Source organism: Lagopus muta, chromosome 8 (assembly GCF_023343835.1).
Source record: "Lagopus muta isolate bLagMut1 chromosome 8, bLagMut1 primary, whole genome shotgun sequence".
NCBI lineage: Eukaryota > Metazoa > Chordata > Aves > Galliformes > Phasianidae > Lagopus > Lagopus muta.
In genome coordinates this window covers 9910706-9933825 of record NC_064440.1, presented here as the reverse complement: position 1 = coordinate 9933825, position 23120 = coordinate 9910706, and the positions used below count along the sequence as shown (strand labels likewise).

The 23120-nt window shown below is 41.0% G+C and overlaps 2 protein-coding genes across 5 annotated transcripts in view; one reads left to right on the top strand and one right to left on the bottom strand.

The window, feature by feature from the left end:
• Positions 1-599: 599 nt before the first annotated feature.
• Positions 600-16466, top strand: SEC22A (SEC22 homolog A, vesicle trafficking protein). Of its 4 annotated transcripts, XM_048953834.1 has the most exons (10): positions 621-698; positions 1024-1195; positions 2842-3070; positions 3595-4729; positions 5198-5399; positions 6296-6459; positions 7696-7890; positions 12804-12922; positions 14443-14508; positions 15710-16466. In XM_048953834.1, the coding sequence occupies exons 5-10, from the start codon at positions 5218-5220 to the stop codon at positions 15908-15910; spliced, it is 927 nt and encodes a 308-aa protein (XP_048809791.1). In that variant the 5' UTR covers positions 621-698; positions 1024-1195; positions 2842-3070; positions 3595-4729; positions 5198-5217; the 3' UTR covers positions 15911-16466. The 4 variants fall into 4 exon arrangements, with proteins under 4 accessions (XP_048809789.1, XP_048809790.1, XP_048809791.1 ...); XM_048953833.1 differs by lacking the exon at positions 3595-4729 and having other exon boundaries at positions 619-698; positions 1027-1195; XM_048953831.1 differs by lacking the exon at positions 3595-4729.
• Positions 16467-20444: 3978 nt separating this feature from the next.
• Positions 20445-23120, bottom strand: part of ADCY5 (adenylate cyclase 5) — a 197548-nt gene continuing 194872 nt past the window's right edge. The window contains exon 21 of the mRNA XM_048953830.1: positions 20445-22877. Coding sequence (XP_048809787.1) covers positions 22749-22877 — 129 coding nt within the window. The 3' untranslated portion in view covers positions 20445-22748. The remainder of the gene's footprint in view (positions 22878-23120) is intronic.

The following is a 23120-nucleotide window of genomic DNA, read 5'->3' as shown; positions in this document are numbered from 1 at the left end:
GGACATCCCTGGGAACAGGGCATCCACCCCCCTGTGGGCAACCTGTGCCAATGCCTCACCACCCTTATCATGAAAAACTGCCTGATATCTGACCTAAACCTGCCCTCCTTGTGGTTGAAAGTGTTTCCCCATGCCCTGTCACAACAAACCCTGCTGGAGTCTTGCCCTTTCTTGGTAAAGAGAGCTTTAATGTACACATCTCTGTGTGGTGTTAGTAAGGAGATTCACCAAGTTTCATCTTTCTACTGTCATTCAAAGCACGCTGTTGATTTCTTTGGGAATGGGCAAAATTATGGTCTGGCAGCTGACACCTAACAGGAGAACACCTATGTGAAGGTAAGCACACTCCAAGTCCTTCGCGCTTCTACTGAATTCGGTGGAAACCGGTCGAACAATTAAAAAGTTATCACACAGCGAAACCCATAGAGCACGGTTACAAAGCCTCCTTTATTTTGAAACGAACCCGAGCCAAAGGAATAGGCAGGCAGCCCCGCCATAGCTGTAGGCCTGTCCCAACCTCTGCGCGTCGCCATGACGACGCTCCCGGCCCCGCCCCCGGCGCCACCCGCGGAGCAATGGCGAGGCCGCCTCCGCGTCACGTGATGGCGCTGGCGAGCCGGCGGACGTGGCCCGTCCCCCACAGTGCTCCGCGGCCGCCGTGGCTGTGTTGAGGTGCCGGCGCGCCGCGCTCCGTTCCGGTGAGGCTCCCCGCTGCCGTTGCCGTGGCGACGCGGCCCGTCTGTCGCCTGCGGGCCTGAGGGAGGGCGAGGAGTGGGGGAGCGGGGGGAGGGGGCCGCCAGCCGGCCCTGTCTGGGACTGTGCTGGACTGTGCACGGGGTGTCCGGTTGGGCCGAGGCCTTGCTGTCCGCTGTGCTGGGAACGGCTATACCGAGGTGCTTGGGAGCATTGCGACGCGCTCCGATTTCTGGGCGCTCGGTGCTGAGTGCCTGCGTAACAGGAATGAACGGGATGGTGGTTGAATGTGGCGTAAAAGTAAGGCAGGTTGCGTTTTTCATCGCCCAGCAGAAGGGACGGGCCTGGGGCCACGTGTCAGAGCGGCGGAGGCCGACGTGTGGTGAACGGCGCAGGAACGGGCGGGCTGCGCTCCTGCACAGCGCCGGGCTTTGCTCGTCCCTGAGCCCGCACGGGCCCTGTTTGCGGTGTTGGACGGAGCTCGGTGAAGACGTGCCGGCAGGTGCGTGCAGGGAGCGGTGTGAGCGGCGCGAGCGCAGCGGGGTGTTGCTGTAACGAGCTCTCCCTGTTGGTCCCCGGGGTTCAGAATCTCCCCGAGCGGTGCGGTGGTTCAATTTGTAGAACCCACGTAGTTTCTCCGGGAGCTTTTCAAGTTGCTTCTTGAATTTGCTTGACATCTGGGCGTCGGCAGCATCCTGTGACAAGCAATCCCACGAGCTGACTGCGTGTCCTCTGAAGAACCGTCTGTGTTACCCCGAGCCCAACACCTGGCACTGCCCTCAGGGCTCACAGAGAACAGGATAGCAAACCCCATCCCTCTCGTTTCCCCATACCTGCGGTGGGTTTATGAACCATTTGTGGTGTGAGTGCGGTTGAAGGACATAGATTATTATTATCTAGTATTAAAAGTAAGCAGCCCTGCCTGCAGCAGGAGGGTATTGGAGCTTGGTGGCCCTTGGGGTCCCTTCCACCCCAAGCCATTCTATGGTTCTATGATTTTTTTTTTTTTTTTTTTTTTTTTTGAGGAAAGCTTATGGAATTTGAAGTAACGGTGAAGTAATATCTGCACTTTTGAAAATGAGTTTAAAAAAACAAACTTAGTACTGAAACCGCTCCCATATCACTAATGCTCTTTTCTCAGTCTCCCTCTCTGTATGTCACATTACTGCCTGATGCCTTCTGTGAATCTGTTGTCTTGAGGGCTGCATGTAGTCGTTTGTTTCTTTTCAAAGATTTAACAAACTTTTAAAAATGTTTTCAGGTGAGGCTGAATGTTGTGTTACAGTATAGGTGCTGTACATGTGTGTACATGTGATTGTGCAACAGTGTGGTAGTTCTTTTATTGACTTCATTTTCGGGTAGCTTTCTGAATGTGCTGAAAGCTGTGGCTTCTGCTGCTGGTCCAAGTTCAGGAAGCTGAGAAAAAAAACAGGTCTTTTCACTGGTTGGATTTTCAAAATGATGATAGTGGAAGCTGATTAACTGTTGATATTAAGACAAACACAGTTTTTTTTCCCTGTGTATTTTATAGTGCACGGAGAGAACTGGCAGGTTGCAGTGTTGGCTTATCTTCTGTAACAGACTAATTTCTCTAAGTAGGAGTCCTGAGGAATGTAAATGTTTTCGTTCTAGATTTATGCAAATGTTTATTTAAGATATACATCTAAATGGAAAGAATACCTCTAATGGGTTCATTATGATGCCCACGCATACATTCTGTTGTTAGTGGTACTTTCTTTATCCTTGAGTGTAGAACAGCTCTTGTTAGACTGAATACTGAGAGCCTGAATACTCTGGAAATACAGCTGTGGTCATGTTGTGCTACGTTCCTAAATTTTCCAATCAGAGGAAATAATGAATTAATTGAATTTAATATGTGAAGCGTGTGGTAGGATTCAGACAAGGCAATGTTATTCTGCATTAATAATGTACTGTACAGCTTGTTCCCAAATGGCTGAAGTAATGGGATTTCTTCAGTTTCTGGTAAGGAGCAGTGAAACGTTTTAATATTCCTGTTGCTTGAGTACCCGTGTGATCCTGTTGGGTGTGTTCAGGCCTTTCCAACCACTGTGCCCTCATAAAAAGAGCTTAAGAACGTTGTTAGCCAGTAAATACATTCATTATTTTTTTTCTGATTGTTCTCATCAGATGGCACAAGATGAGCTGTAACGATCAAGATCATTTCAGTGGACAGAATAATATTTTTCCTTCCGAGAGCTGGCAACAGGATTCTGAGCTCCTCCTGCAGTGCCACCATACTCACTGCCTTTTCCTAGGATGGGACATGGAGATACGTTCCTGTTTTCACTTTAGCTGCTAATGGAGTTACTGGCTTCATCAGTGGAAATGCAGATCCATGAAATTACATTTTGTGCAAGTAAGTTAATGAGGGGAATTTTAAACTTTGCTATCCCATTTTAGTTCTTATGTTCATATTGAAATAGCTTGCAGAAGTCCCCTTCAGAATTAGGTCCCAGGTGATAATTACGTGAGAACCATTGCAATTTAAAGCTCCTCTGCAGTTTTGTCATGCTGTGGAGCTGCTGCCATGGGCACTGGCTAGCAGTATAGTTAAGGATACAAGAGCCGTTTGTTTTCCATGTGAATCGTCCTGCTGGAAGCATATACATCAGTTTAAGCACACATAGAGAAAAAATTTATAGAACTGCAGGTTAAGTTAACTCTGGGAAGTCCTGAGGTTGTTTTCTGGTTGCTTTTATTTTTTTGTTTGTACATCCTCCTGATCAAAGCACTTTGTACAATGAAGAATTCTGTGATGAAATGGTGAAATGACAAGCATACCATATAGAGCTCAGAGGCTCTCAGTAGACTACAGACAGTGATGTCTTCTGCTGCTGTTCCAAGTTCAGTGCATAGCTAACTTGCAGCATCTCAAAACAGGCTGAAGTTTGCTGATGAGGCCAAACTTCTTAAGTTGGAAATTACAATAAATCTTCTGTGTTTGTATCTGCACATGTGTCTTTCTCAGCAGTAAGTACACACAAACAACTTCAGTATTGATTAATACTCAGTAAGTATCCTTATTTATAACCTTTGTGAAATGGGAAAGTGGAGAGATTAGAATTCAGGGGAAAACCAGCTGTTTCATTTACTTTTTTTTATGAAGAGGCAGTGCTAATTGAGGGAAATCTGGATTCCTAGGTTTTCAGAATCCAGTCCTTGAGCTGCTACGGCTCGTGAAGCACTGTAATGTCATGGTTTGAAAGGTGCTGTAAACACGTCAGTATTGCACACTAAAGCATATTTCAGTTGTATTCAGAAATCTGCTTTCTGTTTCAGTTTATGACTATATGAAACTTCAGTAGCATCATCTGAGGGAGGCAAAACCCACTTTTTTTGCAATTTCTGAAGTGATAGGTGTAGCAAATGGTAGGAGTCAGCAGAGCAGTGTTAGGAGTTGACAAGGAAGTGTTTGCTTTTGGCTTCAGATTGATTCTAGCAGTTCGCCCACTTGTCAGAGTAATCTTTTAAAAAATCTGCATAAAGCTTGTCTTGATAAACTTCTGCATGTTTTGATTTAACGTGAGGTTTGAAGAACTTAGAAGTTTTAAACTTGTCTCTCCTGAAAGACTTGTCTGCAGGATGGGTGTTGATACAGTTGATAGTGTTAATTGCCTGCTACAGTTTTACTCCTTTTGTGTGGGAAATGTTTAAGTACAGAATTTTTTTTGTTCTTTAAGTGTCTGGATTCCCCAAAGCTTTAATTGTTACACTTGAAAATTCAATACTGGAAAAGCACACAGGCTTTGCGAGCACCTTCTCATCTTGCCCAGTGTTTCCATGTTGCTGACAGACATGTTTCACAGATGTAAAAATGAAGAACCAGATAAGAAGGAAGATGCATTATGTTTAAGAAATTCTACTGTGATTTGGGAGAGCTGGATTACCTTCCTTGCTGTTTTATTCCTTGATATTTTTTATTATTTGATATCATCTCTATTTGTCAAGGTACTTCAGCAAGCACTCAGTAAGAGCTTCATGAAAGCATATCAACACTGTTGCTATAAAGACCTGGGTATGTTTTCTATCTGATGTATGCTTATAGCACACATTTTCCTATCCTGCTGTTGTATGTGCTGTCATTTTTTTCTCTCATTTGAAAAAATAATAATAAAATTCCCAGCTTGAAGAAAGCAATTACAGCAGTGCTAAGGCTGAGTAGTAGTGTATCCCCCTCCATAGGTATCTTTGGGTGAGGATTTATGGCAATTCTGATTTAAAAAAAAAAAAAGGTTTGGAAATGGACATTCTGTTTACTGCCACTTTGTGATTTACATGGACTAATAGGTCCTTTTCATTTACAGCTTCAGTCTGAGTTGTAGCTGCAAATAATCCCCCTATTCTGTTTTTAAGCTTGAGCCCAACACAAAGTTTGGACAGTTTGATTAATCACTCCTTTAATTAACTCCTTTGTTTTCAGTTGGACCTTAGTTCTGATTCATCTCCTCGTGTATTTCTGAGTTCATTTTGTGTTTTGCTTTAGGTTGTTGTTAACTGCTGGCAATGTCTATGATTTTGTCTGCCTCTGTGGTCCGTGTGAGGGATGGACTCCCACTGTCTGCATCCACCGATTATGATCAAAGCACGGGAGTGCAAGAATGTAGAAAATACTTTAAAATGCTCTCAAAGAAACTTTCTCAGCTTCCTGATAGATGTACTCTGAAAACTGGACAGTACAACATAAAGTAAGGCTTCTCTTTCATATCATGTAGCATCTTTTTCCACGCGTCGCATCCTTTGTCTGTAAAGTTAATGCTTGAACAGTCGAAATGGTTATTCAGAATAATCATAGAATCACCAAGGTTGGAAAAGGCCTCCCAGCTCATCCAGTCCAACTGTCCACCTACCACCAGTATTCCATGTCCCTTAGTACCACATCCAAATGTTTCTTGAACACCTCCAGGGACGGTGGATCCATCACCTCCTTGGGCAGCCCATTCTGGCACCTGACCACTTGTTTGGTCAAGAAATTTTTCTTAATATACAACCTGAATTTCCCCTGGTACAACTTGAGGCCGTTCCCTTAGTTGTGTCACTAATAAGAGTAGTAGTACTTGGCAGTATTTGTATATCAAAAGTTGCAAATTGAGAAATAGTGGAAAGATTTGAAGCCTGGTTATACTTCAGTACAAGTCCTAGTTCAAAATTTATAACCCCTAATTTCAAAGTTTTTTACTTCCTAGAAACATTTTTGTTAATTTCAAAGTTGCTTTTCATATAAAAATAATCACATTTGTCCTTTGTCATTGCAGTTCAACTATTTTTTATTTGTTTTCTCTTTTTAGTCTGCAGCAGATTTAAAAACTACTTAATAATCCCAAAACTTGATTGTCTCATCTGTGGATGAGTGGATGTGTACATATGTATATGTACATACACACACAATGTACGTGTGTAAAAAACATTGACTAAAACTGAATTTATTTTCTTCTAGAATAGAGTTTGACTTTTCATTAAGCATTAGTTCCTTTGTTATCCCAGTATTTTGCTTTTCTGATTGAGGAATATGAGATCAAACTAGCGAAGCTGCCTGTTACCTAGAAAGACATTTGAAATTCTGGTTTTGTTGTCTCAATTACAGCTTTATCAGTTCCCTGGGAGTAACTTACATGATGTTGTGCACTGAGAACTATCCCAGTGTTTTGGCTTTCTGCTTCCTGGATGAGCTTCAGAAAGAATTCATCACTACCTACAATATGATGAAGACAAATACTGCTGTCAGACCATACTGTTTTATAGAGTTTGGTAAGGATCTGATTTCTTTTCATGCTTGTTCTCACACTGACTCAAATGCTTATTTAAATAGATGTGCAACTTCATATATGCAAAACAGAAACGTCTGAGGTAGCTTGTAGCTGTGCTTCAGGTGGATTTGGAGTCTGATGTAACTCCCATTAGGATCAGTTCGAAAGAAAACAACTCTTGGCTTTAAATTGGGCTACTAGAGTTTTATACAGACATTCAGGTTGATTTTGGCTCGTAACTTGTTTGACCAAATCAGAGTTTAGCTTCTCCTAGTTAATCATACATGGAGCTGATGACTTTGTACCTGTTAACATTCTGAACCCGTGAAGGCACTGAGCTTCATAAATTTCTCAAGTGAAAGATTGCATTTTCTTGTTGGCTCTTAGCTGTGCAGCAGTTCTGATTCAGTGCATGGAAAGGAGATGTTTTTATTTGTCTTATGATAGGCATTTAATCTTCTGTCACGCAAGCTCCAGATACAACTAATCTCATATAAACCTGGTTGCAGCTCTTGTGGATTCTATTAATATCTGTTGCTTTAATACTGTAAGCTGTGTGTTATTTTAAGTGTTCTTATAAGTGCATCAGAGCAAAAAACCTGCAGTTTTAGAGGAAGTTATAATATATATCAATATCTATCTAACTAATATTGAGGAAATGCTCCATCTAGTTAATTTCTCTGTAGTTCAGTCGGTGTATTAGTAACAATATTTGCATGATGTTTCTCTATAAAGATTTCCTTAAAATTATTTTATGCTTTCATTTTACTAATTGTTGTGTTCGAATGTAGGTCTATTACAGTCTTTATGTTGGTATAATGTGGTATTGTTTTTCTCTGCCTGCATATTTTGCAGGCACAACTCATACCCAAGTTTATACTTGAATTCAGGAATTAATTTTCTCCTAAGGATGTTTAACTTAGCAGAAAAGCTGGAATAAGAGCAGTAAATCCATTGTATTAGCAATTATTTCAGTATCATGCAGTGAAAAGTCTTGAGTTTATTCACTATTACAAAGTAATTTGCTTTCTGGAGATTCATTTTTTTCCTGCAGAATTAAATAGCACGTGATATATTAGTCACAAAACTGAAATAGTATTGGAACGTGCCAAGAAAAATGTAGGCATTTCAAACCATCTATTCAAGTTTGAAAAGTGTGTAGTGCATAAAACTGCGTAGTTTTGGGTCACTTTATAAACAGAAATCCATCAGGATATAACTTTCAAATTTTACACAGATAATTTCATTCAGAGGACCAAACAGAGATACAACAACACGCGTTCTTTATCAACAAAGATGAATCTTGCTGACATGCAGACAGAAATCAAACTGAGGCCGCCTTATCAAATTTCCCTGTCAGAACTTGGTTCAGCTAATGGGTTTGCACACTTATCTGCAGCAGAATATAAGGGTACCGGTAAGATATCTGCAGGTAAGTTTTAAGCTTCTCTATTTGCATCTTTAAATGACAAAGATAGAGGGTTGTCTTTATTGTAGTATTTCATAGAATCATAGAATGGCCTGGGTTGGAAAGGACCACAGTGATCCTCTAGTTTCAAGCTGCTGCTATGTGCAGGGTCACCAACTGCCAGACTGGGCTGTCCAGAGCCACATCCAGCCTGGCCTTGAATGCCTCCAGAGTTGAGGCATTCCCAAAATGTTTCTTCTTTTCTTCAGAGAAAAAAAAAAAAAGGTTTTTCACTACGGTATTCATAAAATGCATGTTATATCACGACAATTTTATGCTTTAGCTCAGATATTTGTTCTCAGCCCTAAGTGTTCCATCTTTTTATGGCGTTCATAGAGAGCTATGGACCTATTCAATGGACAGCTTATCGAAGGAAAAAAATCTACATGAAAATAAGCAAATGAAAAAGAGCACTTAACAAGATGATTGCTTTGGTGTTTTTTTTTTTCCACATTCTATGATATATCACAATTTTGATTATGTCTGCCCAGGGGGATGCAGATGCTTTGGAATTTCACAATCACAGATACTTCCTAAGTGCTGTGCTAAAAGAAGTTCTATCTGAAATAAGTGCTTTATGTGTGATGTCATTTTGTATTGTCATACTCACTTAAGCAGTCTTTAATATTTTTTTTTAAACTTCATTTGATCTGATGTAGGAAGTAAACATGGCATGATGTGGTTTTCAACTGGGCTGAAACTTATGCTAAGATTTCTTATTTTGAGTGCTCCGAATCAGTTTGTAACTAGAAGAATTATAAACAATAAGCATTTATTTATTGAGAATTCTGCTTGCGTCAAAGTCAGCTGTACATTTAAACTGTTTATGATGTGGCAGATAATCATCTGATTTATCTTTCCCCACCTCCCCACAGGTTGTCTGTATAGAAGCTGTTCTGTTGTCCTCTTTTATTCTATCTTGGCTTCTGGTTCTTTTCCCCCTTTTGATTACTTTTAACGTTCTTCCTCCTCTGAATTCCTTGTATCTCTCTGTTCAGTTATCTGTTTTCATCCTTGAACTGCTGTAGAAACTTGCCATCAAAGGGCTGTATGTCAGTGGTTTCTGGGCTGGTTCGGCTCAGTTCTGTGACCAGCGGGGCAGAGGGATTTGTGGATCCGCACCTCTGGAAAAGGGAAACAGGGGACCCCAAAATAATTGAAAACAATGGCAATAATCTGAGGTGGAAGAAATGATTTACTAAATATAGTATTAGCAAAGTACAATGAGAGAGAGAGAGAGAGAGAGAGAGAGTCTGTCTGAAAGGTGGATAGGCCTCACCACAGTGCTGAGGTGAGAAATGCAGTCCAATTGAGTGAACGAAGAAGAGCGGGCGAAGAAGAAGGCATCAGGTGACCTTGCACAGAGTTATATCTCCTCGCTGCCTGCAAAGCCTCCTGGGAAAATGTAGTTCTTCTCCGTCGGACAAACATTTGGGACTTGAGCATCAGAAGTGAAACCCCCCAGTGCATTACATGATGTTATGGTGTGGAATACTGATAACAATCGTAAAACCCATAACAGCTGTACATTATGCAAGGCTTGCACTTTCCTCTTCCTTCAGCTCTTCCAGTTTTAGATGCTACTGAATAATAGTGTCTTGAATGTGACTTTTGAGCACGTCTGCGGACACCTTCATAATACTTCACAATTGTTGTAAATTTTCTCCCTCCTTGAAAAGAGCCTTCTCTGGATGTTTACTACACAGTCTGTTCACTGGACTTCAGAATTTCCCTTTTGCTTTAAGGACAGCATAAAATCATAGAATCACTCAGGTTGGAAAAGACCTTAAAGATCATTGAGTCCATGACCTAACCATACTACCCTAACTAACAAACCTCTGCTAAATCATGTCCCTTACCACCACATCCAAACAGTTTTTAAATACGTCCAGGGATGGTGACACAGTCACCTCCCTGGGGAAAACCTATTCCTGTGCTTAACAACCCTTTCTGTAAAGAAGTGTTTCCAAATATCCAACCCAACTCACCCTAGCGCAACTGAAGGCCATTTTCCTTGTCCTGTCACCAGTGAGAGGAGACCAACCCTGCTCTTGCTGTAAGCACCTTTCAGGTATTGGAAGAAAGCAATAAGGTCTCCCCTCGGCCTCCTTTTCCCCAGACTGAGCATCCCCGGTTCCTTCAGTCTCTGCTCATAGGGCATATTCTCCAGGCCCTTCACAAGCCTTGTTGCCCTTCTTTGGACCTGCTCCAAGGCATCTCAGTGTCCTTTCTGTACTGAGGTGCCCAAAACTGAACACGGTGCTTGAGGTGAGGCCTCACCAGTACAGAGTACAGGGGCAGGATGACTTCCCTAGTCCTGCTCACCACACCATTCCTGATACAAGCCAGGATGCCACTGGCCTTGGCCCCTCCTGGGCACGCTGCTGGCTCATATTCAGCTGACTGTCCATCAGGACACCAAGGTTCCTTTCTATCAGGCAGCTTTTCCAGCCACTCCTCCCCAAGCCTGTAGGGCTGTTGTGACCAAAATGCAGGACCCGACACTTGGCCCTAATGAAACTCATGCATCTCACAAGAAGATGTGCTCTGTGTAATGTAACTTTTACATATGCTGTCCTGTTAAAAATATGCCACGCTATAAGTGAAGTACAGTAAATGAGTTGGGTAGGAAGTCAGGCACAAGTGTTGTTGCATGGCATGGTAGAAATTAATGTGTTTTGGTTGTGTAATGGTTTGATAAACCATTATCTATTACTTTCTTCTACCTGGAGTTGGGTGTATATCCAAGCTGTAGTGTTTTAGCCTTTCTCCTAAGTAGTTGACCAGAGCAGTCCTTTCCTGTGCTGAAAGTTGTGTGCAGTGAGTAATAGGGCTAAGCTATGCATCAGAGAAGCAGGAAGTGCAGATTATGGGTAGGATTTTGTTTCAAACATATATGTAGGTGTTGACAGGAATTAGAAACAGGGTGACAATGATATGTGAAATTTTAGGTATCTATTTGGTTCAGATAGATAGACTATTTTCTGAGCTTTTTTTCTTTTTTTTTTTTTTCCAACAGAGGAGCAGTTCTTGGATCAAAATTCCTTTTTGCCTGATGATGTACCCATTTAAAAAATTTTTTTAAAATAAATGTTCTTAGAAGTAATGCAGTATCTTATGTCGTGTAAATTTCCTAAATAGTTATCTAAACTTCAAAGTTTTAGTTCAGAATTTCTGGTTTCTTTGATCCTTGCCTTGCTGAAGAGTTTTTGATACAGCTGTTATGATCTTGTAAGATCTGTTGATGGACTGACTTGAGGACAGCTGGCCTTTGCCCTGTCTTATCCAATACTCCTTCGTTCTTATGGTTTTGCCTTTATTTTACTGTACTTAAATGACTTTTTTTCCTTTGATAGTGAAACTGAGATTTATTAAGCCCGGGAGAGCTTCTGGACATCAGTAGCACTGTGCAGTGCCCTTTATAGTTTTTAGGTTTGTTTGTTTGTTTTAATAAGAGGGAAGCATTATAATTTCACGCTTCTTCAGAGTCTCTCTTGTTTAACTGACAGCACTGTTTACTTTTTCTCCCCATGGTTCCAAAGAGGCATTTTAAGCACTTTAATACATGCTGCTTTACAGTAAACCAGTTTTCCTGGTTCCAGCAGCATGGAGAGCTGTGTGTGAGTTGTCAGAACTCACCAGAGAGCTGCTTTTATTCACTAGTTAGTGAAACACGGGGACTTGGGAGCAAAAGCAGTCACATAAGCCCTTAGCTCTTTGCTGCACTCTAGGTGAGATTGACTATTTAGAAAAGTTAGAAGTCAGAGTTAAAGAAGTGTTTGGTGTGCAGGTACTGTATGTAACCATAACAGAGTGGTTTCTAGTAGTAGTCCTGTAAGTTCATTATTAAATACTGAATGTAGCACAAGTGAGCTAACAGAACTCGTTTTGTGCTGTAAGTTACCACACACTGGTAGTCAGTCAGCCCTGTCTGCTTATCAGTGTGATGCCACTTTGGTCATTGTCTTGTTTAGTTTCTGCAACTTCATAAACTGGATGTGTGCAGCGTGCACAGCCAGGATTGGCACCCCTTTCTCTATTAGTGCTGCGGCTCATTAACCTCATTCCTCACATCTTTACACTTGAGTGGTTCCAACAGAATGATTTAAGCATGGTTCAGCAGTCTTTTTGTTTTCCCTGTGTTGCTAAGAGTTTTGCATCACTTCTTCATATTTGCTTTCTGTTATTAATTATGGAAAGGGACAGTCAATGCAAACATACACAACTGTTATGTGCTTGTGATGTTAAGGTAAGCCCAAAGGAAAGAGTGTTTTAATTTTAATGTCCTTCTAAACGCTGTCTGGAAGGCCTGTATGAGGTTTTAAGGTTGGTAATGTGCTGTAGTTTCAAAACTCTTCTGTTTCTGCCTATGGTAGTACGTCCTGGCTGCACTTTTTAAAGGTAGAGGAGAGTAATAGGTTCTGGCTCAGAGTGTTCCAGTTCAGCAAGCAGCTAAATAAGCCTTGATAGTTCTGCTAATACATTAGTGTTAAAGAAAAACGAAGATTGTGAGAGGAGCTCTTAAGTATGTGACCTATTACCTGGCTATTAATTGTGGGCAAATTTTACTAGCAAGTGCATCATTTGCCATTGATTTCCTGGCATGTTTAAGCAGCTTTCAAGACCTTACTGAGGTCTTGCTGAATGTACAAGAGTTAAAGACTAAATGTAGTGAGACAAGTTGGTCTTACAATAATGGAAGGAAAATGTGCTTTCCTTCAAACTTAAAATGTTTCCTTTTCTTAAAAAATAATACATTTTGTGGTTTGCTTCAGCAGCCTCCTGTGAACTAGAAGACTGGAAAAAGTAGATTAATATTGTTCTATATTTTTTTAATAAACCACTTTGACTGAGTTTTTCTTTTTGTCTTTTTGCAGCTCCTCACCAACGTCTGGAACCTGTGACCCTGCCCGGGATTGTCTCATTTGTACTCAGTCTCTTGTGCGGAGCTTTGAATTTAATTCGTGGCTTTCATGCCATAGAAAGTCTTCTGCAGGTATTGTACCATGCCTCTGAATGTGAGTTGTGCTTCGTGGTAATCGTGCTGTCATCTCTGAATGTGCTTGCTATGTGAAGTAAGTCTTGCCAGCTTTATTTTCACAAATATGTGGTTGTGAGGTCAGATCGTTATTTAGGACACTTACATTGTTTATAAGCTGTGTATCCTTTCTGAGAGTGATGCATTGTTTGTTAATGTTGGGAAATACAGAAGTAATGGAAGGTGAGGAAGGAAGGACCAACACTCTCTGTAGATACTTTAGTAGTAGTGGGTATGTGAACACCAAATTTTTTCCTAAGTGTATGCCAGGATATGAAACACTCTAATAGATACTATGAAAGAACACTTGTGAGGAAATGATGGACAGCTGTGAAAATCTGGCCTTTTTGTTTTTAAAGTTCTGTGATGCCGAGATCTGGAAAGCCACTTTGTAAAACCCTTTTTTAGAAACCTTTCTGTGTTTCTGTTCATTTTTCATAAACTTCAGGTTACTTATTGTTCTTGGTGTTCTGAAAAGCTTAATGCAGGGGAAACTGCCGAGTGATTTCTTGTTTCCAAACAAAAATGTACAAAAAAAGTACCTCAACCCCCCCACGTTTATTTGCTTATGTGAACTCTGCTCAAACCTTTATTCTGGTTATTGACAGAGTTACGTGTAAAGATTTAATGAAACAGTAATCTTGGAGGTCTCAGCAAGAGTTGAGCAAGAGAACTGAAAGTGCCCCGTGCTGTGGGGCCTTCTTGGCCCAACATGAGTGGGATTTTTGACCCAGCATTTGTCCTGGATATTAGCCAAACTCTGTTGTAACTGTGCTTCAGCAAATGTGCTGTGAGGCAAAGATTTGCCCGTAGTTTAGGAGAGTGCTGCATTATGTACGTATGTAGGTCAGTTTTATCATAGAATGGTTTGGGTTGGAAGGAACCTTTAAGATCACCTAGTTGCACCCTGCTGCTGTAGGCAGGGACAGCTTCCTCTGGACAGGCTGCTCACAGCCCCATCCAGCCTGGCCTTTATGTACAGACCTACACATTTTTGTTTGTGGTTTTTTTTTTTCTGTTTTTTAAACACAGATTGGAAACATCTGTACATATCAGGTATTTTTTTCCCATCTTTTCCTTCAAGAAAACAAAATTTTCTAATAATCTGTCTGATAAACTTGTTTTGTTTGTTCTTGTGGGCATTAATGTAGCGTGGCCTGCGTTGTTCTCTGTGTAGCGTTTTACCACACCCTAGTGGCCAGTTTGTGTCCTTCTCTTTTACCTTGCTTCCCATTCTTGGAAGCTACGGGAGAGTAGAGTTGTGCAAACCTGATTTTAAAGGCTGTTAACAGTGTTTAGACTCGAATTTTCAGAGGCATCTGCAGAATGTCCAGTGCCAGCTTTGATTTAGCTTACACAGGAATCTGTGTAAATCTCTGTGTAAGGCTGTCTTAACATACATTGAAGAACTGCCATGGGTGCAATCTGGTATTTCATTGAAACATTGTAAAACATTGCTTTTTGCTTTGTTTTCACAGAATGAAGGTGAAGATTTCAGCTATGTTATTGCGTTTTTTCTTGGAACAGCAGCCTGTTTGTACCAGGTGTGTTCTGGTGCTTGCCTAATTCACTGAAATTGAGACACATCTCTCAGTCATGCATAAGTGTCAACATAGAATCACAGAATTTTAGAAGAACACATTTTCCTAAATGTCACAGCTACTTGGATACAGTCATTATAAAAATAATTTCTGTATTTTAATGCATTGATCATAGACTGTCGCACAGTAGATTCATACATACATCTGTCTGCTGACATGTTTTTCCAGGTAGTTGATTAAGAGATCTGGTGTAGCTTATGTGTTATAATCTCCATCGCTTGAGACTTTTGTTTACTTCAAGCACAAGTTTCTTAGCTTAAGTGTATCTAGCATTTCTTTCCTTTGGAAGGATGTGAGTGTATATACTAATACATAGGCACTGCACCCAAGATTTTCTCCCACTTCATACGTTCTCATGCATCTCTTTCCTTTTGAAATCTTTCAGTCACTTTCCACTGTGTTTCCCTGTCTGATATTTTGTGCTTACATTTCATGTCTGTAGGTTTTCCATAAAGTAACCCCAATACATTATATTGTTCGGCTGCAAGTGTGAAATGCTTTGGCATTTTTTGAGGAACATAAATGATGAAAAGAATGAAGTGAAATTTCTCTGGCATAGATAAAACGCAGCAAATAAAGAACCAAGAGCATACTTAGATAATCTGATGATGAATTTGGTTAAATATTGGTGTGAACATCATTATTTGCTCTGTGGGAAGAAATTTCGATTAAAAATTAAACCTAAGTGATGCTGGTATTTTCCTTGCAGCCCAGCAAGAACTGTCTTTGGCAGATGGAAATGGCTGAAATGCAGATGAGGCAAACTTTTTTTCTTTTCTTTTTTCTTTTTTCCTTTTTTTGTGGAAACGAAGTAGGCAGAACAGTAGCAAAAGTGAAGATAACACAAAGGAATGTGGGACAGTTGTGTCCTTTTAGAGATTTTCCATGTCTTTCCCACTCTTTCCTCTGAGGAGGACGTAAACTGGGTCTTGTTTCTTCTGAAGCAGAACAAAGAGCATGTTTTTGACTGGAGATTGCCAGGAACATCCACTTTACTTCAGCATGGGCTGAGTTCACACCGGTGTTACATGTTTCGAGTTTGACTTGTTTGTGGGATATTTTCTGCTAATTCATTAATAACTAGAGGCATTTCTTTATTGGAACCTGTTTTCTGTGCAGTAATACCATTTTTTTCTCCTGACAGTGTTACCTGTTCGTATATTACACAGGCTGGAGGAACGCCAAATCCTTCCTGACTTTTGGGTTAATTTGCCTGTGTAACATGTACCTGTATGAACTGCGCAACCTGTGGCAGCTCTTCTTTCATGTGACTGTGGGAGCATTTTCAACGTTGCAAATTCGACTGCGACGACCGCAGGGGAAGTCCCCAGATTACAATGTGTGACAAGTCCTGGAACACTTAGAGGCGGTCTTGTTCCAACAGATATTCACTCTCAGGAATGTAAAGCTGTTCTCCAAAAGAAGAAGCTGGCTGGATGGCGCTTTTTGGTTTTGTTCCTTTTTTTTTAATTAAGCAATGTAAGATGCCTGCGGACATTTTTCACTTGCTGGTTAAAAAACCTTTTCTTTTAAAGGAACAGCTAAGGACACAGATGAGTACAGAACTAGAGCAGAGAAGGGGGTCATATCGTGTAGTAAAATACATGTTGATGGGAGACTAATTTGGGGAATTTGGTGGCATGAAAAAAGCTTTGCTCAAGAGTATGTCAATGATGGAAGGAACATAGAGTATGTGTCCTGCATATCATGCAAGCTCTTCACTTCCAAAATCAGTTTTGCCTTTGTGAGGCAGTAGAGGATAGGCTAAGTTAATATTAAAAATGCTGTTGCGTATTAGCAAACCAGATTTGGAATATGTAATCTACTAAATTTTGGAATGTTTTGTTACACGTTGACATTTGCGTGAGTGTTTTCTTGATTAAAACATAACCTGGAAACTCTTTGTTTCTTGGGATCAGCTCTTTGGCACCCGTGGCCCTCCTTCTAGTGCTATAAACACTTGTATGTTTTGTCACCGATGGTTTCCTTCCGGTTGTCCTTCAAAAATGGTCTGTGTGGACAGGGTTTTGTTTCAGGAATGGTCCAAAGAGTTCTGCCACTCAACCCAGGACTTCCCCTGAGCTGCAGAGAGGTTGAAAGGAAACAGACCAGCTGGTGAGTAAAAAAGAGTAAAAAGGGCTATTCTTCTTCTTCTATACCTTCACAAATGGGAGGAATGATGAGATAAGCAGGAAGATAATAAATCCGTCTGATTAACATAAATGAAAAACCAAATTGGAACGTTGTTCATTTTTGTGGCTTTATGTGTTTTTATGCTGTGATAGAACCTCTTACATTCAAGAGGGCCATCCTCGAGGTATTCAGAGGTATTCCTCAAGTTTGGGAATAGACCAGGAAACATCTAGCATTCACAAAATACAGTAGCAGCAGTGTTGTACCACTTTCTGTGATTTCTGTGATCAGTTAGATTGCTTTTATATTTGGCAATTAGATGGCAGCTATCTGTGCTGTTTCATGAGATGCAAGTTGAGAGAATTTAATGTGTGATTTGTAGTAATGTAAAAATTCACTGAAATAGTTGTTTTTTTTTTTAATGTATTGTGCTGTTGGATTTGGAGACTGGCAGAGCTTTGCTGTGCTCTGAGGTGTCACACTTCATTCCAAAATGGTGCGTGTTTCAGTAGGCTGTTTAGAGTCAGATTATCACTAAAAGAGCTAGATACTTTATTTAGTTCTTTAAAAGGTCATTTTAGTCAAGAAAATTATGTAAACCTGAGAAAGAAAGCAGGCTTTTCTTGCTCATAAAGTCCAGAGCAGTCCTGCTGCCTTTTCACCCTAATTGGTTGGTAGGGAAGTTCTCATGAACGCCCAAAATATGTACTCTATTTTTGGCTTCTGCTGTTCTGCATGTGAGGACTTTTCTCGTGTCATGTCTTTGGTTTATATGTCAGCAGATAATCTTGTTTTCTCTGTGACCCCTTCCTGCTGTTTCTTAAGGAATTCTTTTCTTAAGGAACGAAAACTTCCTTTGCTACAGCATGTGGTGCCATGATTCTGTTCCAGTTCTGCTGTCATTAAAGTAGTGGATGATTAGCAGGTGTAGTGAATGAATGCAACTGTTACGTAGCAGAGGACAGTTGGGTTTTTGTTTGCTTGTTTTTATGGCACTGATTAAAAAAACAATTTCACAAGGAAAATTCAGTGATGCACGTTTGGTAGTCTGACTTTTCATCACTTGCTATTACTACGTGCTAAAAATGTGGCTTTTGAGCTAGACTGTGATGTCAGGATGTGCTGAAATGTTGTGTAAGATGAAATGCAAGATAAGCGAGAGCAGCTTAGAGGTGAAAGGTGGTTGGTAATTCCCAGGGCTTCCTGTCTGCTTGTAACAATCCAGCGTTATTGAAGGAATAGTAGGTGCTTCCCTGCTGGTAGCTGCAGACATCAGAGTTGGACTTGTGAGGATGGATTAATGAAAGATGAATACTCTCTGGAGCAACGTGGTTTGTTTTGGTTTGAGTTGTGCCAGCCATTCACTGTTGCTTGGCTGTTCTGTGGCATCTAGTAGAAGCAGAGCCCACGTCATGCTGTGTTTATGGAGTTTGTCCTCTCTAAGGTTGGAATGGGTCCATCCAGCTGCCTCACTATCATTTTGTTTGTTTGTGTTTTGTTTTTGAACAAAGTGTCACGATCTGAGTTCACTTGCAGTAAAGAATCACCCGACGCTTGGCTGATTTGCACAGTGTATGAGGTTTGATTACCCCCGAGTGCCCAGTTTGAGCTTCTAGAAATTTAATTCATTTTTCCTTATGTGCTTTTCTTTAGTGCCTGAGCTTTCTCTTGGTGGTCTGCTCTCTTACATTCAGTATTTGGGTCCAAATCACGTACACAGGCTCTGACTCTCTCATGTAAGGAATGTATCTAGTGAGGGGATGTAGAAAGAAGGCAGCTTTCCATCCTGGAATGTATTTATGTGGTACTTGGGCTGATTTTTAGATATTTCAAATCTAGCAGAGATCTACAAGATGACAGAAAATGGTTTCCTTTGCAAATAATGTGGTTACTTAACGTTCAGTATGGATTCTTCAATATATCAATCATTTCTTTACTGAAGGACCAAGGAACGACTGATTTGGGGTAGTGTGCCTGTGCTGCCCAGCTGAAGCTGCATATTTGTTTCCAGTAGATGGCAATAGGTGTTTGGATCTGAAACAGTGTGCTCGAAAAGATGTAGGGCCAGCTGCTGGTGGTGCAGCTTTCTCTATCCGTGCTGATCCTGGGCAGGACAGGCCTGACACGAGGCACACGGTCTCCCCACCGTGTTGTGCAGCCCTCCTGAGCAAAATGGGGACAGAGAGGTGCTCGGGGATGAGAAGATAACAGCAAACCTCTGCTTCTTACAGCAAACTGCCTGCCTGCTGACTGCCCGATGCTGCTGCCTTCACTGCACTAAAGTGCTCCAGCTTCTTCTGTTGAAAAGCTCGTGACAGAGGAGCAAGAGAATGGAACCTGAGGTGAGTTTTTGCTTGTTTGTTTTCATTTGTTTTGGATTGGTTTGGCTTCATTCAGCTACATTGATCCTGGCAGACTGCATCCCAAGTGAGCTCTCTGCCGCCCCTCAATTGGAACATTGCTTTTGGGTTAGCTGGCAGACATCCTAAGACAATTTTGAGAGCTCCTGTTCCCCCCATAAGTTCAAACTCAAAATGACTGTCTTCAGAAGCAGTCAGGAAGGTCATTGGACAGCAGATATTTCCCTCTAGGCAGTGTTTTTAGCTGCAGCTTATTCCCAAGTAATGTAATGTAGGAAGATGGGGTGCTGGCAGTGCAGGACATCTGTAACAAATGCAGTGCCTCCTACAGGTACCATTTCATTCTGCACAGGCAGACACAATGCAGCCAGCATTCATCAAAATGGTTTTTGGATGGAAAATAAAACACTGAGGGAAAACAGAGGGTGTGGGCAACAATCCTCAACTTAAACGAGAGGGCACGAGACTGTTTTCCCTCCCTTTAGGAATACCCTTGTCCAGCTAGCCCCAAAAGTGGCTTATGTCAGGTAATGTCCTGAGATGCTGCTTTATGACACGAAGCATGAAGCAACTCCCCAGCACCTTCCTGAGGGCTGGTTTTTAAGCCTGTCTTTTAAGACATTCATCCCTCCTTCTTAATGCAGGTTTAGTCTCAGTACACATATGAAATCTCACCTAACAAGGAACAGATTTGAAGTCATTCATTCCATTTTTACCTCCCTGTATAAAAGGACCCTGAACTGGAAAAAATCAGTGAGAAGATGGAGCCTTTTGTTTCCCAGTTCCACCTCAGACTTCTGGGGATTGGTGTAGATAAGTGTGGCACTCAGTGGAGCAATCCAGTAGCAACTTTCACCTAGAAAACTGACAGGGGCTGCGTTGCCCAAGCAGCTGCCTTCTTTAAGGTGTCTTTGTGAGGACAAATAGACAGGTATCTATGGAATGCTTTGGAAACTATGATCTACTTCAAATACACTTTTTTTTTTTTAAATCAGCTATTCATAGTGCTGCTGTGAGGATGTGTCACTTGTCAGGATGTGTCAGCTGTCCCAGGACTAACGGCTCAAGGTAAATGTGTACAGCATTCCTGCACTAGAGGGGAGTTGGGACGCCCCCTGTGAGTTCTAAGTGGGTACTGTACAGTACTGGTGTGGCCCCATCATCCCTCTGTAGTTGAGAACTGACTGCTGCTCTGTGCCATCCAATCTCTTCACTAGCCAGCTGCATCTAAAATAAAACAGACACGCTTTACCAGTGAAACAGTGTTTAATATAGTTAAATTACTTAAATAGATTTCAATTTCCATGGGAAATCATAACTGTATCCATTTTTGCAAGATCCAGAATAAAGAGTGTGTGAATACCCCTTGAAATGATCATGACACACTGTCAACAATCACAGCTAGAGATACTGGGGACTTGAAATTTCATTGACAACACAACCTCCTAAGATGAATCGAAAGTTAAGAAGACTGCAGACGTTCATAAAGCAGAAAGCAAACCTAAAAGTGAGTGTATGGCATGGAGGTAATGGAGCTGAGTGAGGGGATCGAGGGGGTGGGAGGCGGAGGGGAAAGAAATGCATAATGGCGTGATGCAAAGTAAGTATTCTGCGAACCAGGAGGGATGGCAAGGAGCAAAAGTATAGTACAAGGGCAGACTTGGCAGTTTTACAGAAGTCTATACTATACTTTTCAGAAATGTTTCCAAGGGGAAGGAAAGGGGCAATGCCATTTAAGCTCGCACTTAAATGGCTTAATGCTAGGGTTATGCTTAGCAATATGGCAACTTAATCAAGACCGACCCATGGATTTTTACTTATTCTTGTTGTCAAGTAGGAAAAAAAATAAATTACCACCACAGTGCAACCATTAAGGTGTTAGTACTACAATAATTCTGCCCTGAGAAGAGTGGAAAAGAACTTTATTAAATGTCAAAAGATTGGAGCCACTTTTAGCGCTAGCCAAATTCAATATCAAAACTCACCCCTCATAGAATATAAAAAATATAACTTTTTAAAATCTTTTCTTTTCTTTAATAAAATATCAAGGGATTTTTCTTTCGTAGCTAGAAAAGGTACATAAATGGTAACAGTGAACTATTCATAAACCCCCGCTAGTGATAAAGATGTCGGACACAATATCAATGGCACTGTATTTTAAGGTCACTCATCTCATACACACATTTGCCATCAAAGCCTCTTTTTGAAGATCAGCTAATTAACTCCTGAAAATGGAAAATGTGACAGTTTAAATAAGTGCTTACTACAGGAAAGTCAACTCTATGCTGCAGTACATAGTTCTTTGTAATGTTAAATGGCAGTTACAATATCAGACGATTCTCATATCATCAGATCCTATTAATCCATCTCTGAAAATTGCTTTTTTCCAAATAAAAGTTCAATTTTTTTTTCCTCATAAGAGTTCCTGTTACAGTTAATTAGAAGGTCTGCTTAGAGCTTTTTAACATGCTCGACAGATACTGTCTCATTAGCTAAAGCTCATAAAATAAGTCCTATTTCCATTTGTTAAGATGCCACCTTCTGTGTGAATGCTGCATTGAACTACTGTACCTTGTTGGGTTTGGGTTTTTTTTTTCCTCTTCTTCAGGATTGCAGATTTTTCTGGATTTTCCTTTTAAAATGCATCTGATTCAGCCCGGAACCTCACCTGCTGTTTGATTGTATAGTGATAATCTGAAAACTGCCAAGTCTGTGTTCAGAGTATTATGCACAAAAAATTACACAAGTCTAACAGGTTATATACACCTCCCAACACACCTTGGTGTGGACAGCCTGCCTTCTAATTTATATATAATTTACAAAATATAGAATTTGGTATTTGTTAGATCTCCATGTTTTCAATATTACAAAATAAAAAATACAAAAAAAAAAAAAAAAAAAACCAAAACAAAAAAAAACCCACAACAAATTTCAGGGGAGTTCTCTCCCACAAAGTGTCTCTTGTTTACATCTAGTCTTTCCCATGTAAACTGATATATACCGAGGATGAGCACAGAAGACTTTGTAATAAATATGTTTGTCCAACCTTCTTTCTTGATCTCGATCTTCCCCGTCAGTAGATGTGCCAGCCCTGCTCAGAAGAGCAGTCATTGAACCATGTAAAAGAAGGGAGAAAAGAAGGCCAGGGCTAAAACGTCTTCTCACACTAAAACATTAACGATGCCATTCTAAAAGGCCTTTTTGTGTGCTGCAACAGTGGGTGTCAATTTTGAAAGCCCATTCAAAACAGCTAATAAAAGCACAGTGGTACACTTCAAATAGCTGGCAGTATGGGATGGAAACGTTATGGGAGTGCAAATCCATTCCAAAATAATGCTTTGTAGTGAATCATACATTCCTTCAACCAAGTAAATGTTGTGTTGCGTCAATAAATACTTAAATAGCTTCTTAGATCATCCTGCAGTAGCAGCCTTGGTAAGAACTCCAAATTCACGTCTTATCTGTGAATGCTGTAGTACACATCTTTGGTCGGTTTAGCACTCAGCCAGGAGCAAATCCCAGGTGGTTTCTCTCCATTGCCTTTGGGGACAGGTGGCCAAAGAGTTTGCTGATACCAGCCCTAGAGTCACTGTGTGAAATTTCAACTGCTTTGCATTTTTAAGTGATTCTTCTCCGAGTCACAATCTTCTGTAATGCAGATCCCACCTTTGAGCGATGCTGCAGTTGGTGCTAACTAATTGGAGGCCCTTCATTTAGGAAGTAGGTGGTCATTTCTCCTTTTCCTTTGACCTTAATGACCCCTCGGTATTCCAGCTGATAGTTGTTGGCTGCTAAAACCTGGTACATGTCTGTGGTAACCTGCGGAATAAATGGGAGTTAGCAAGTGCCTGTCATGCTTTCCACACAGTCTGTTCATTTGCTTTGGAGGTGAACAACAGGTAACATTAAAGGAGGATCGTTCTGTTTCTAAGTTGACTCTCATATCAGTCACTGAGAGATTGGATATCAAAAGCTGCAGAACAAACACAGCCTTTAGAAACCGAGCAGCTACAGAAGCCATACAGGTACACGAGTTGGAGAGAGCTGCACTTTCCAAGACAT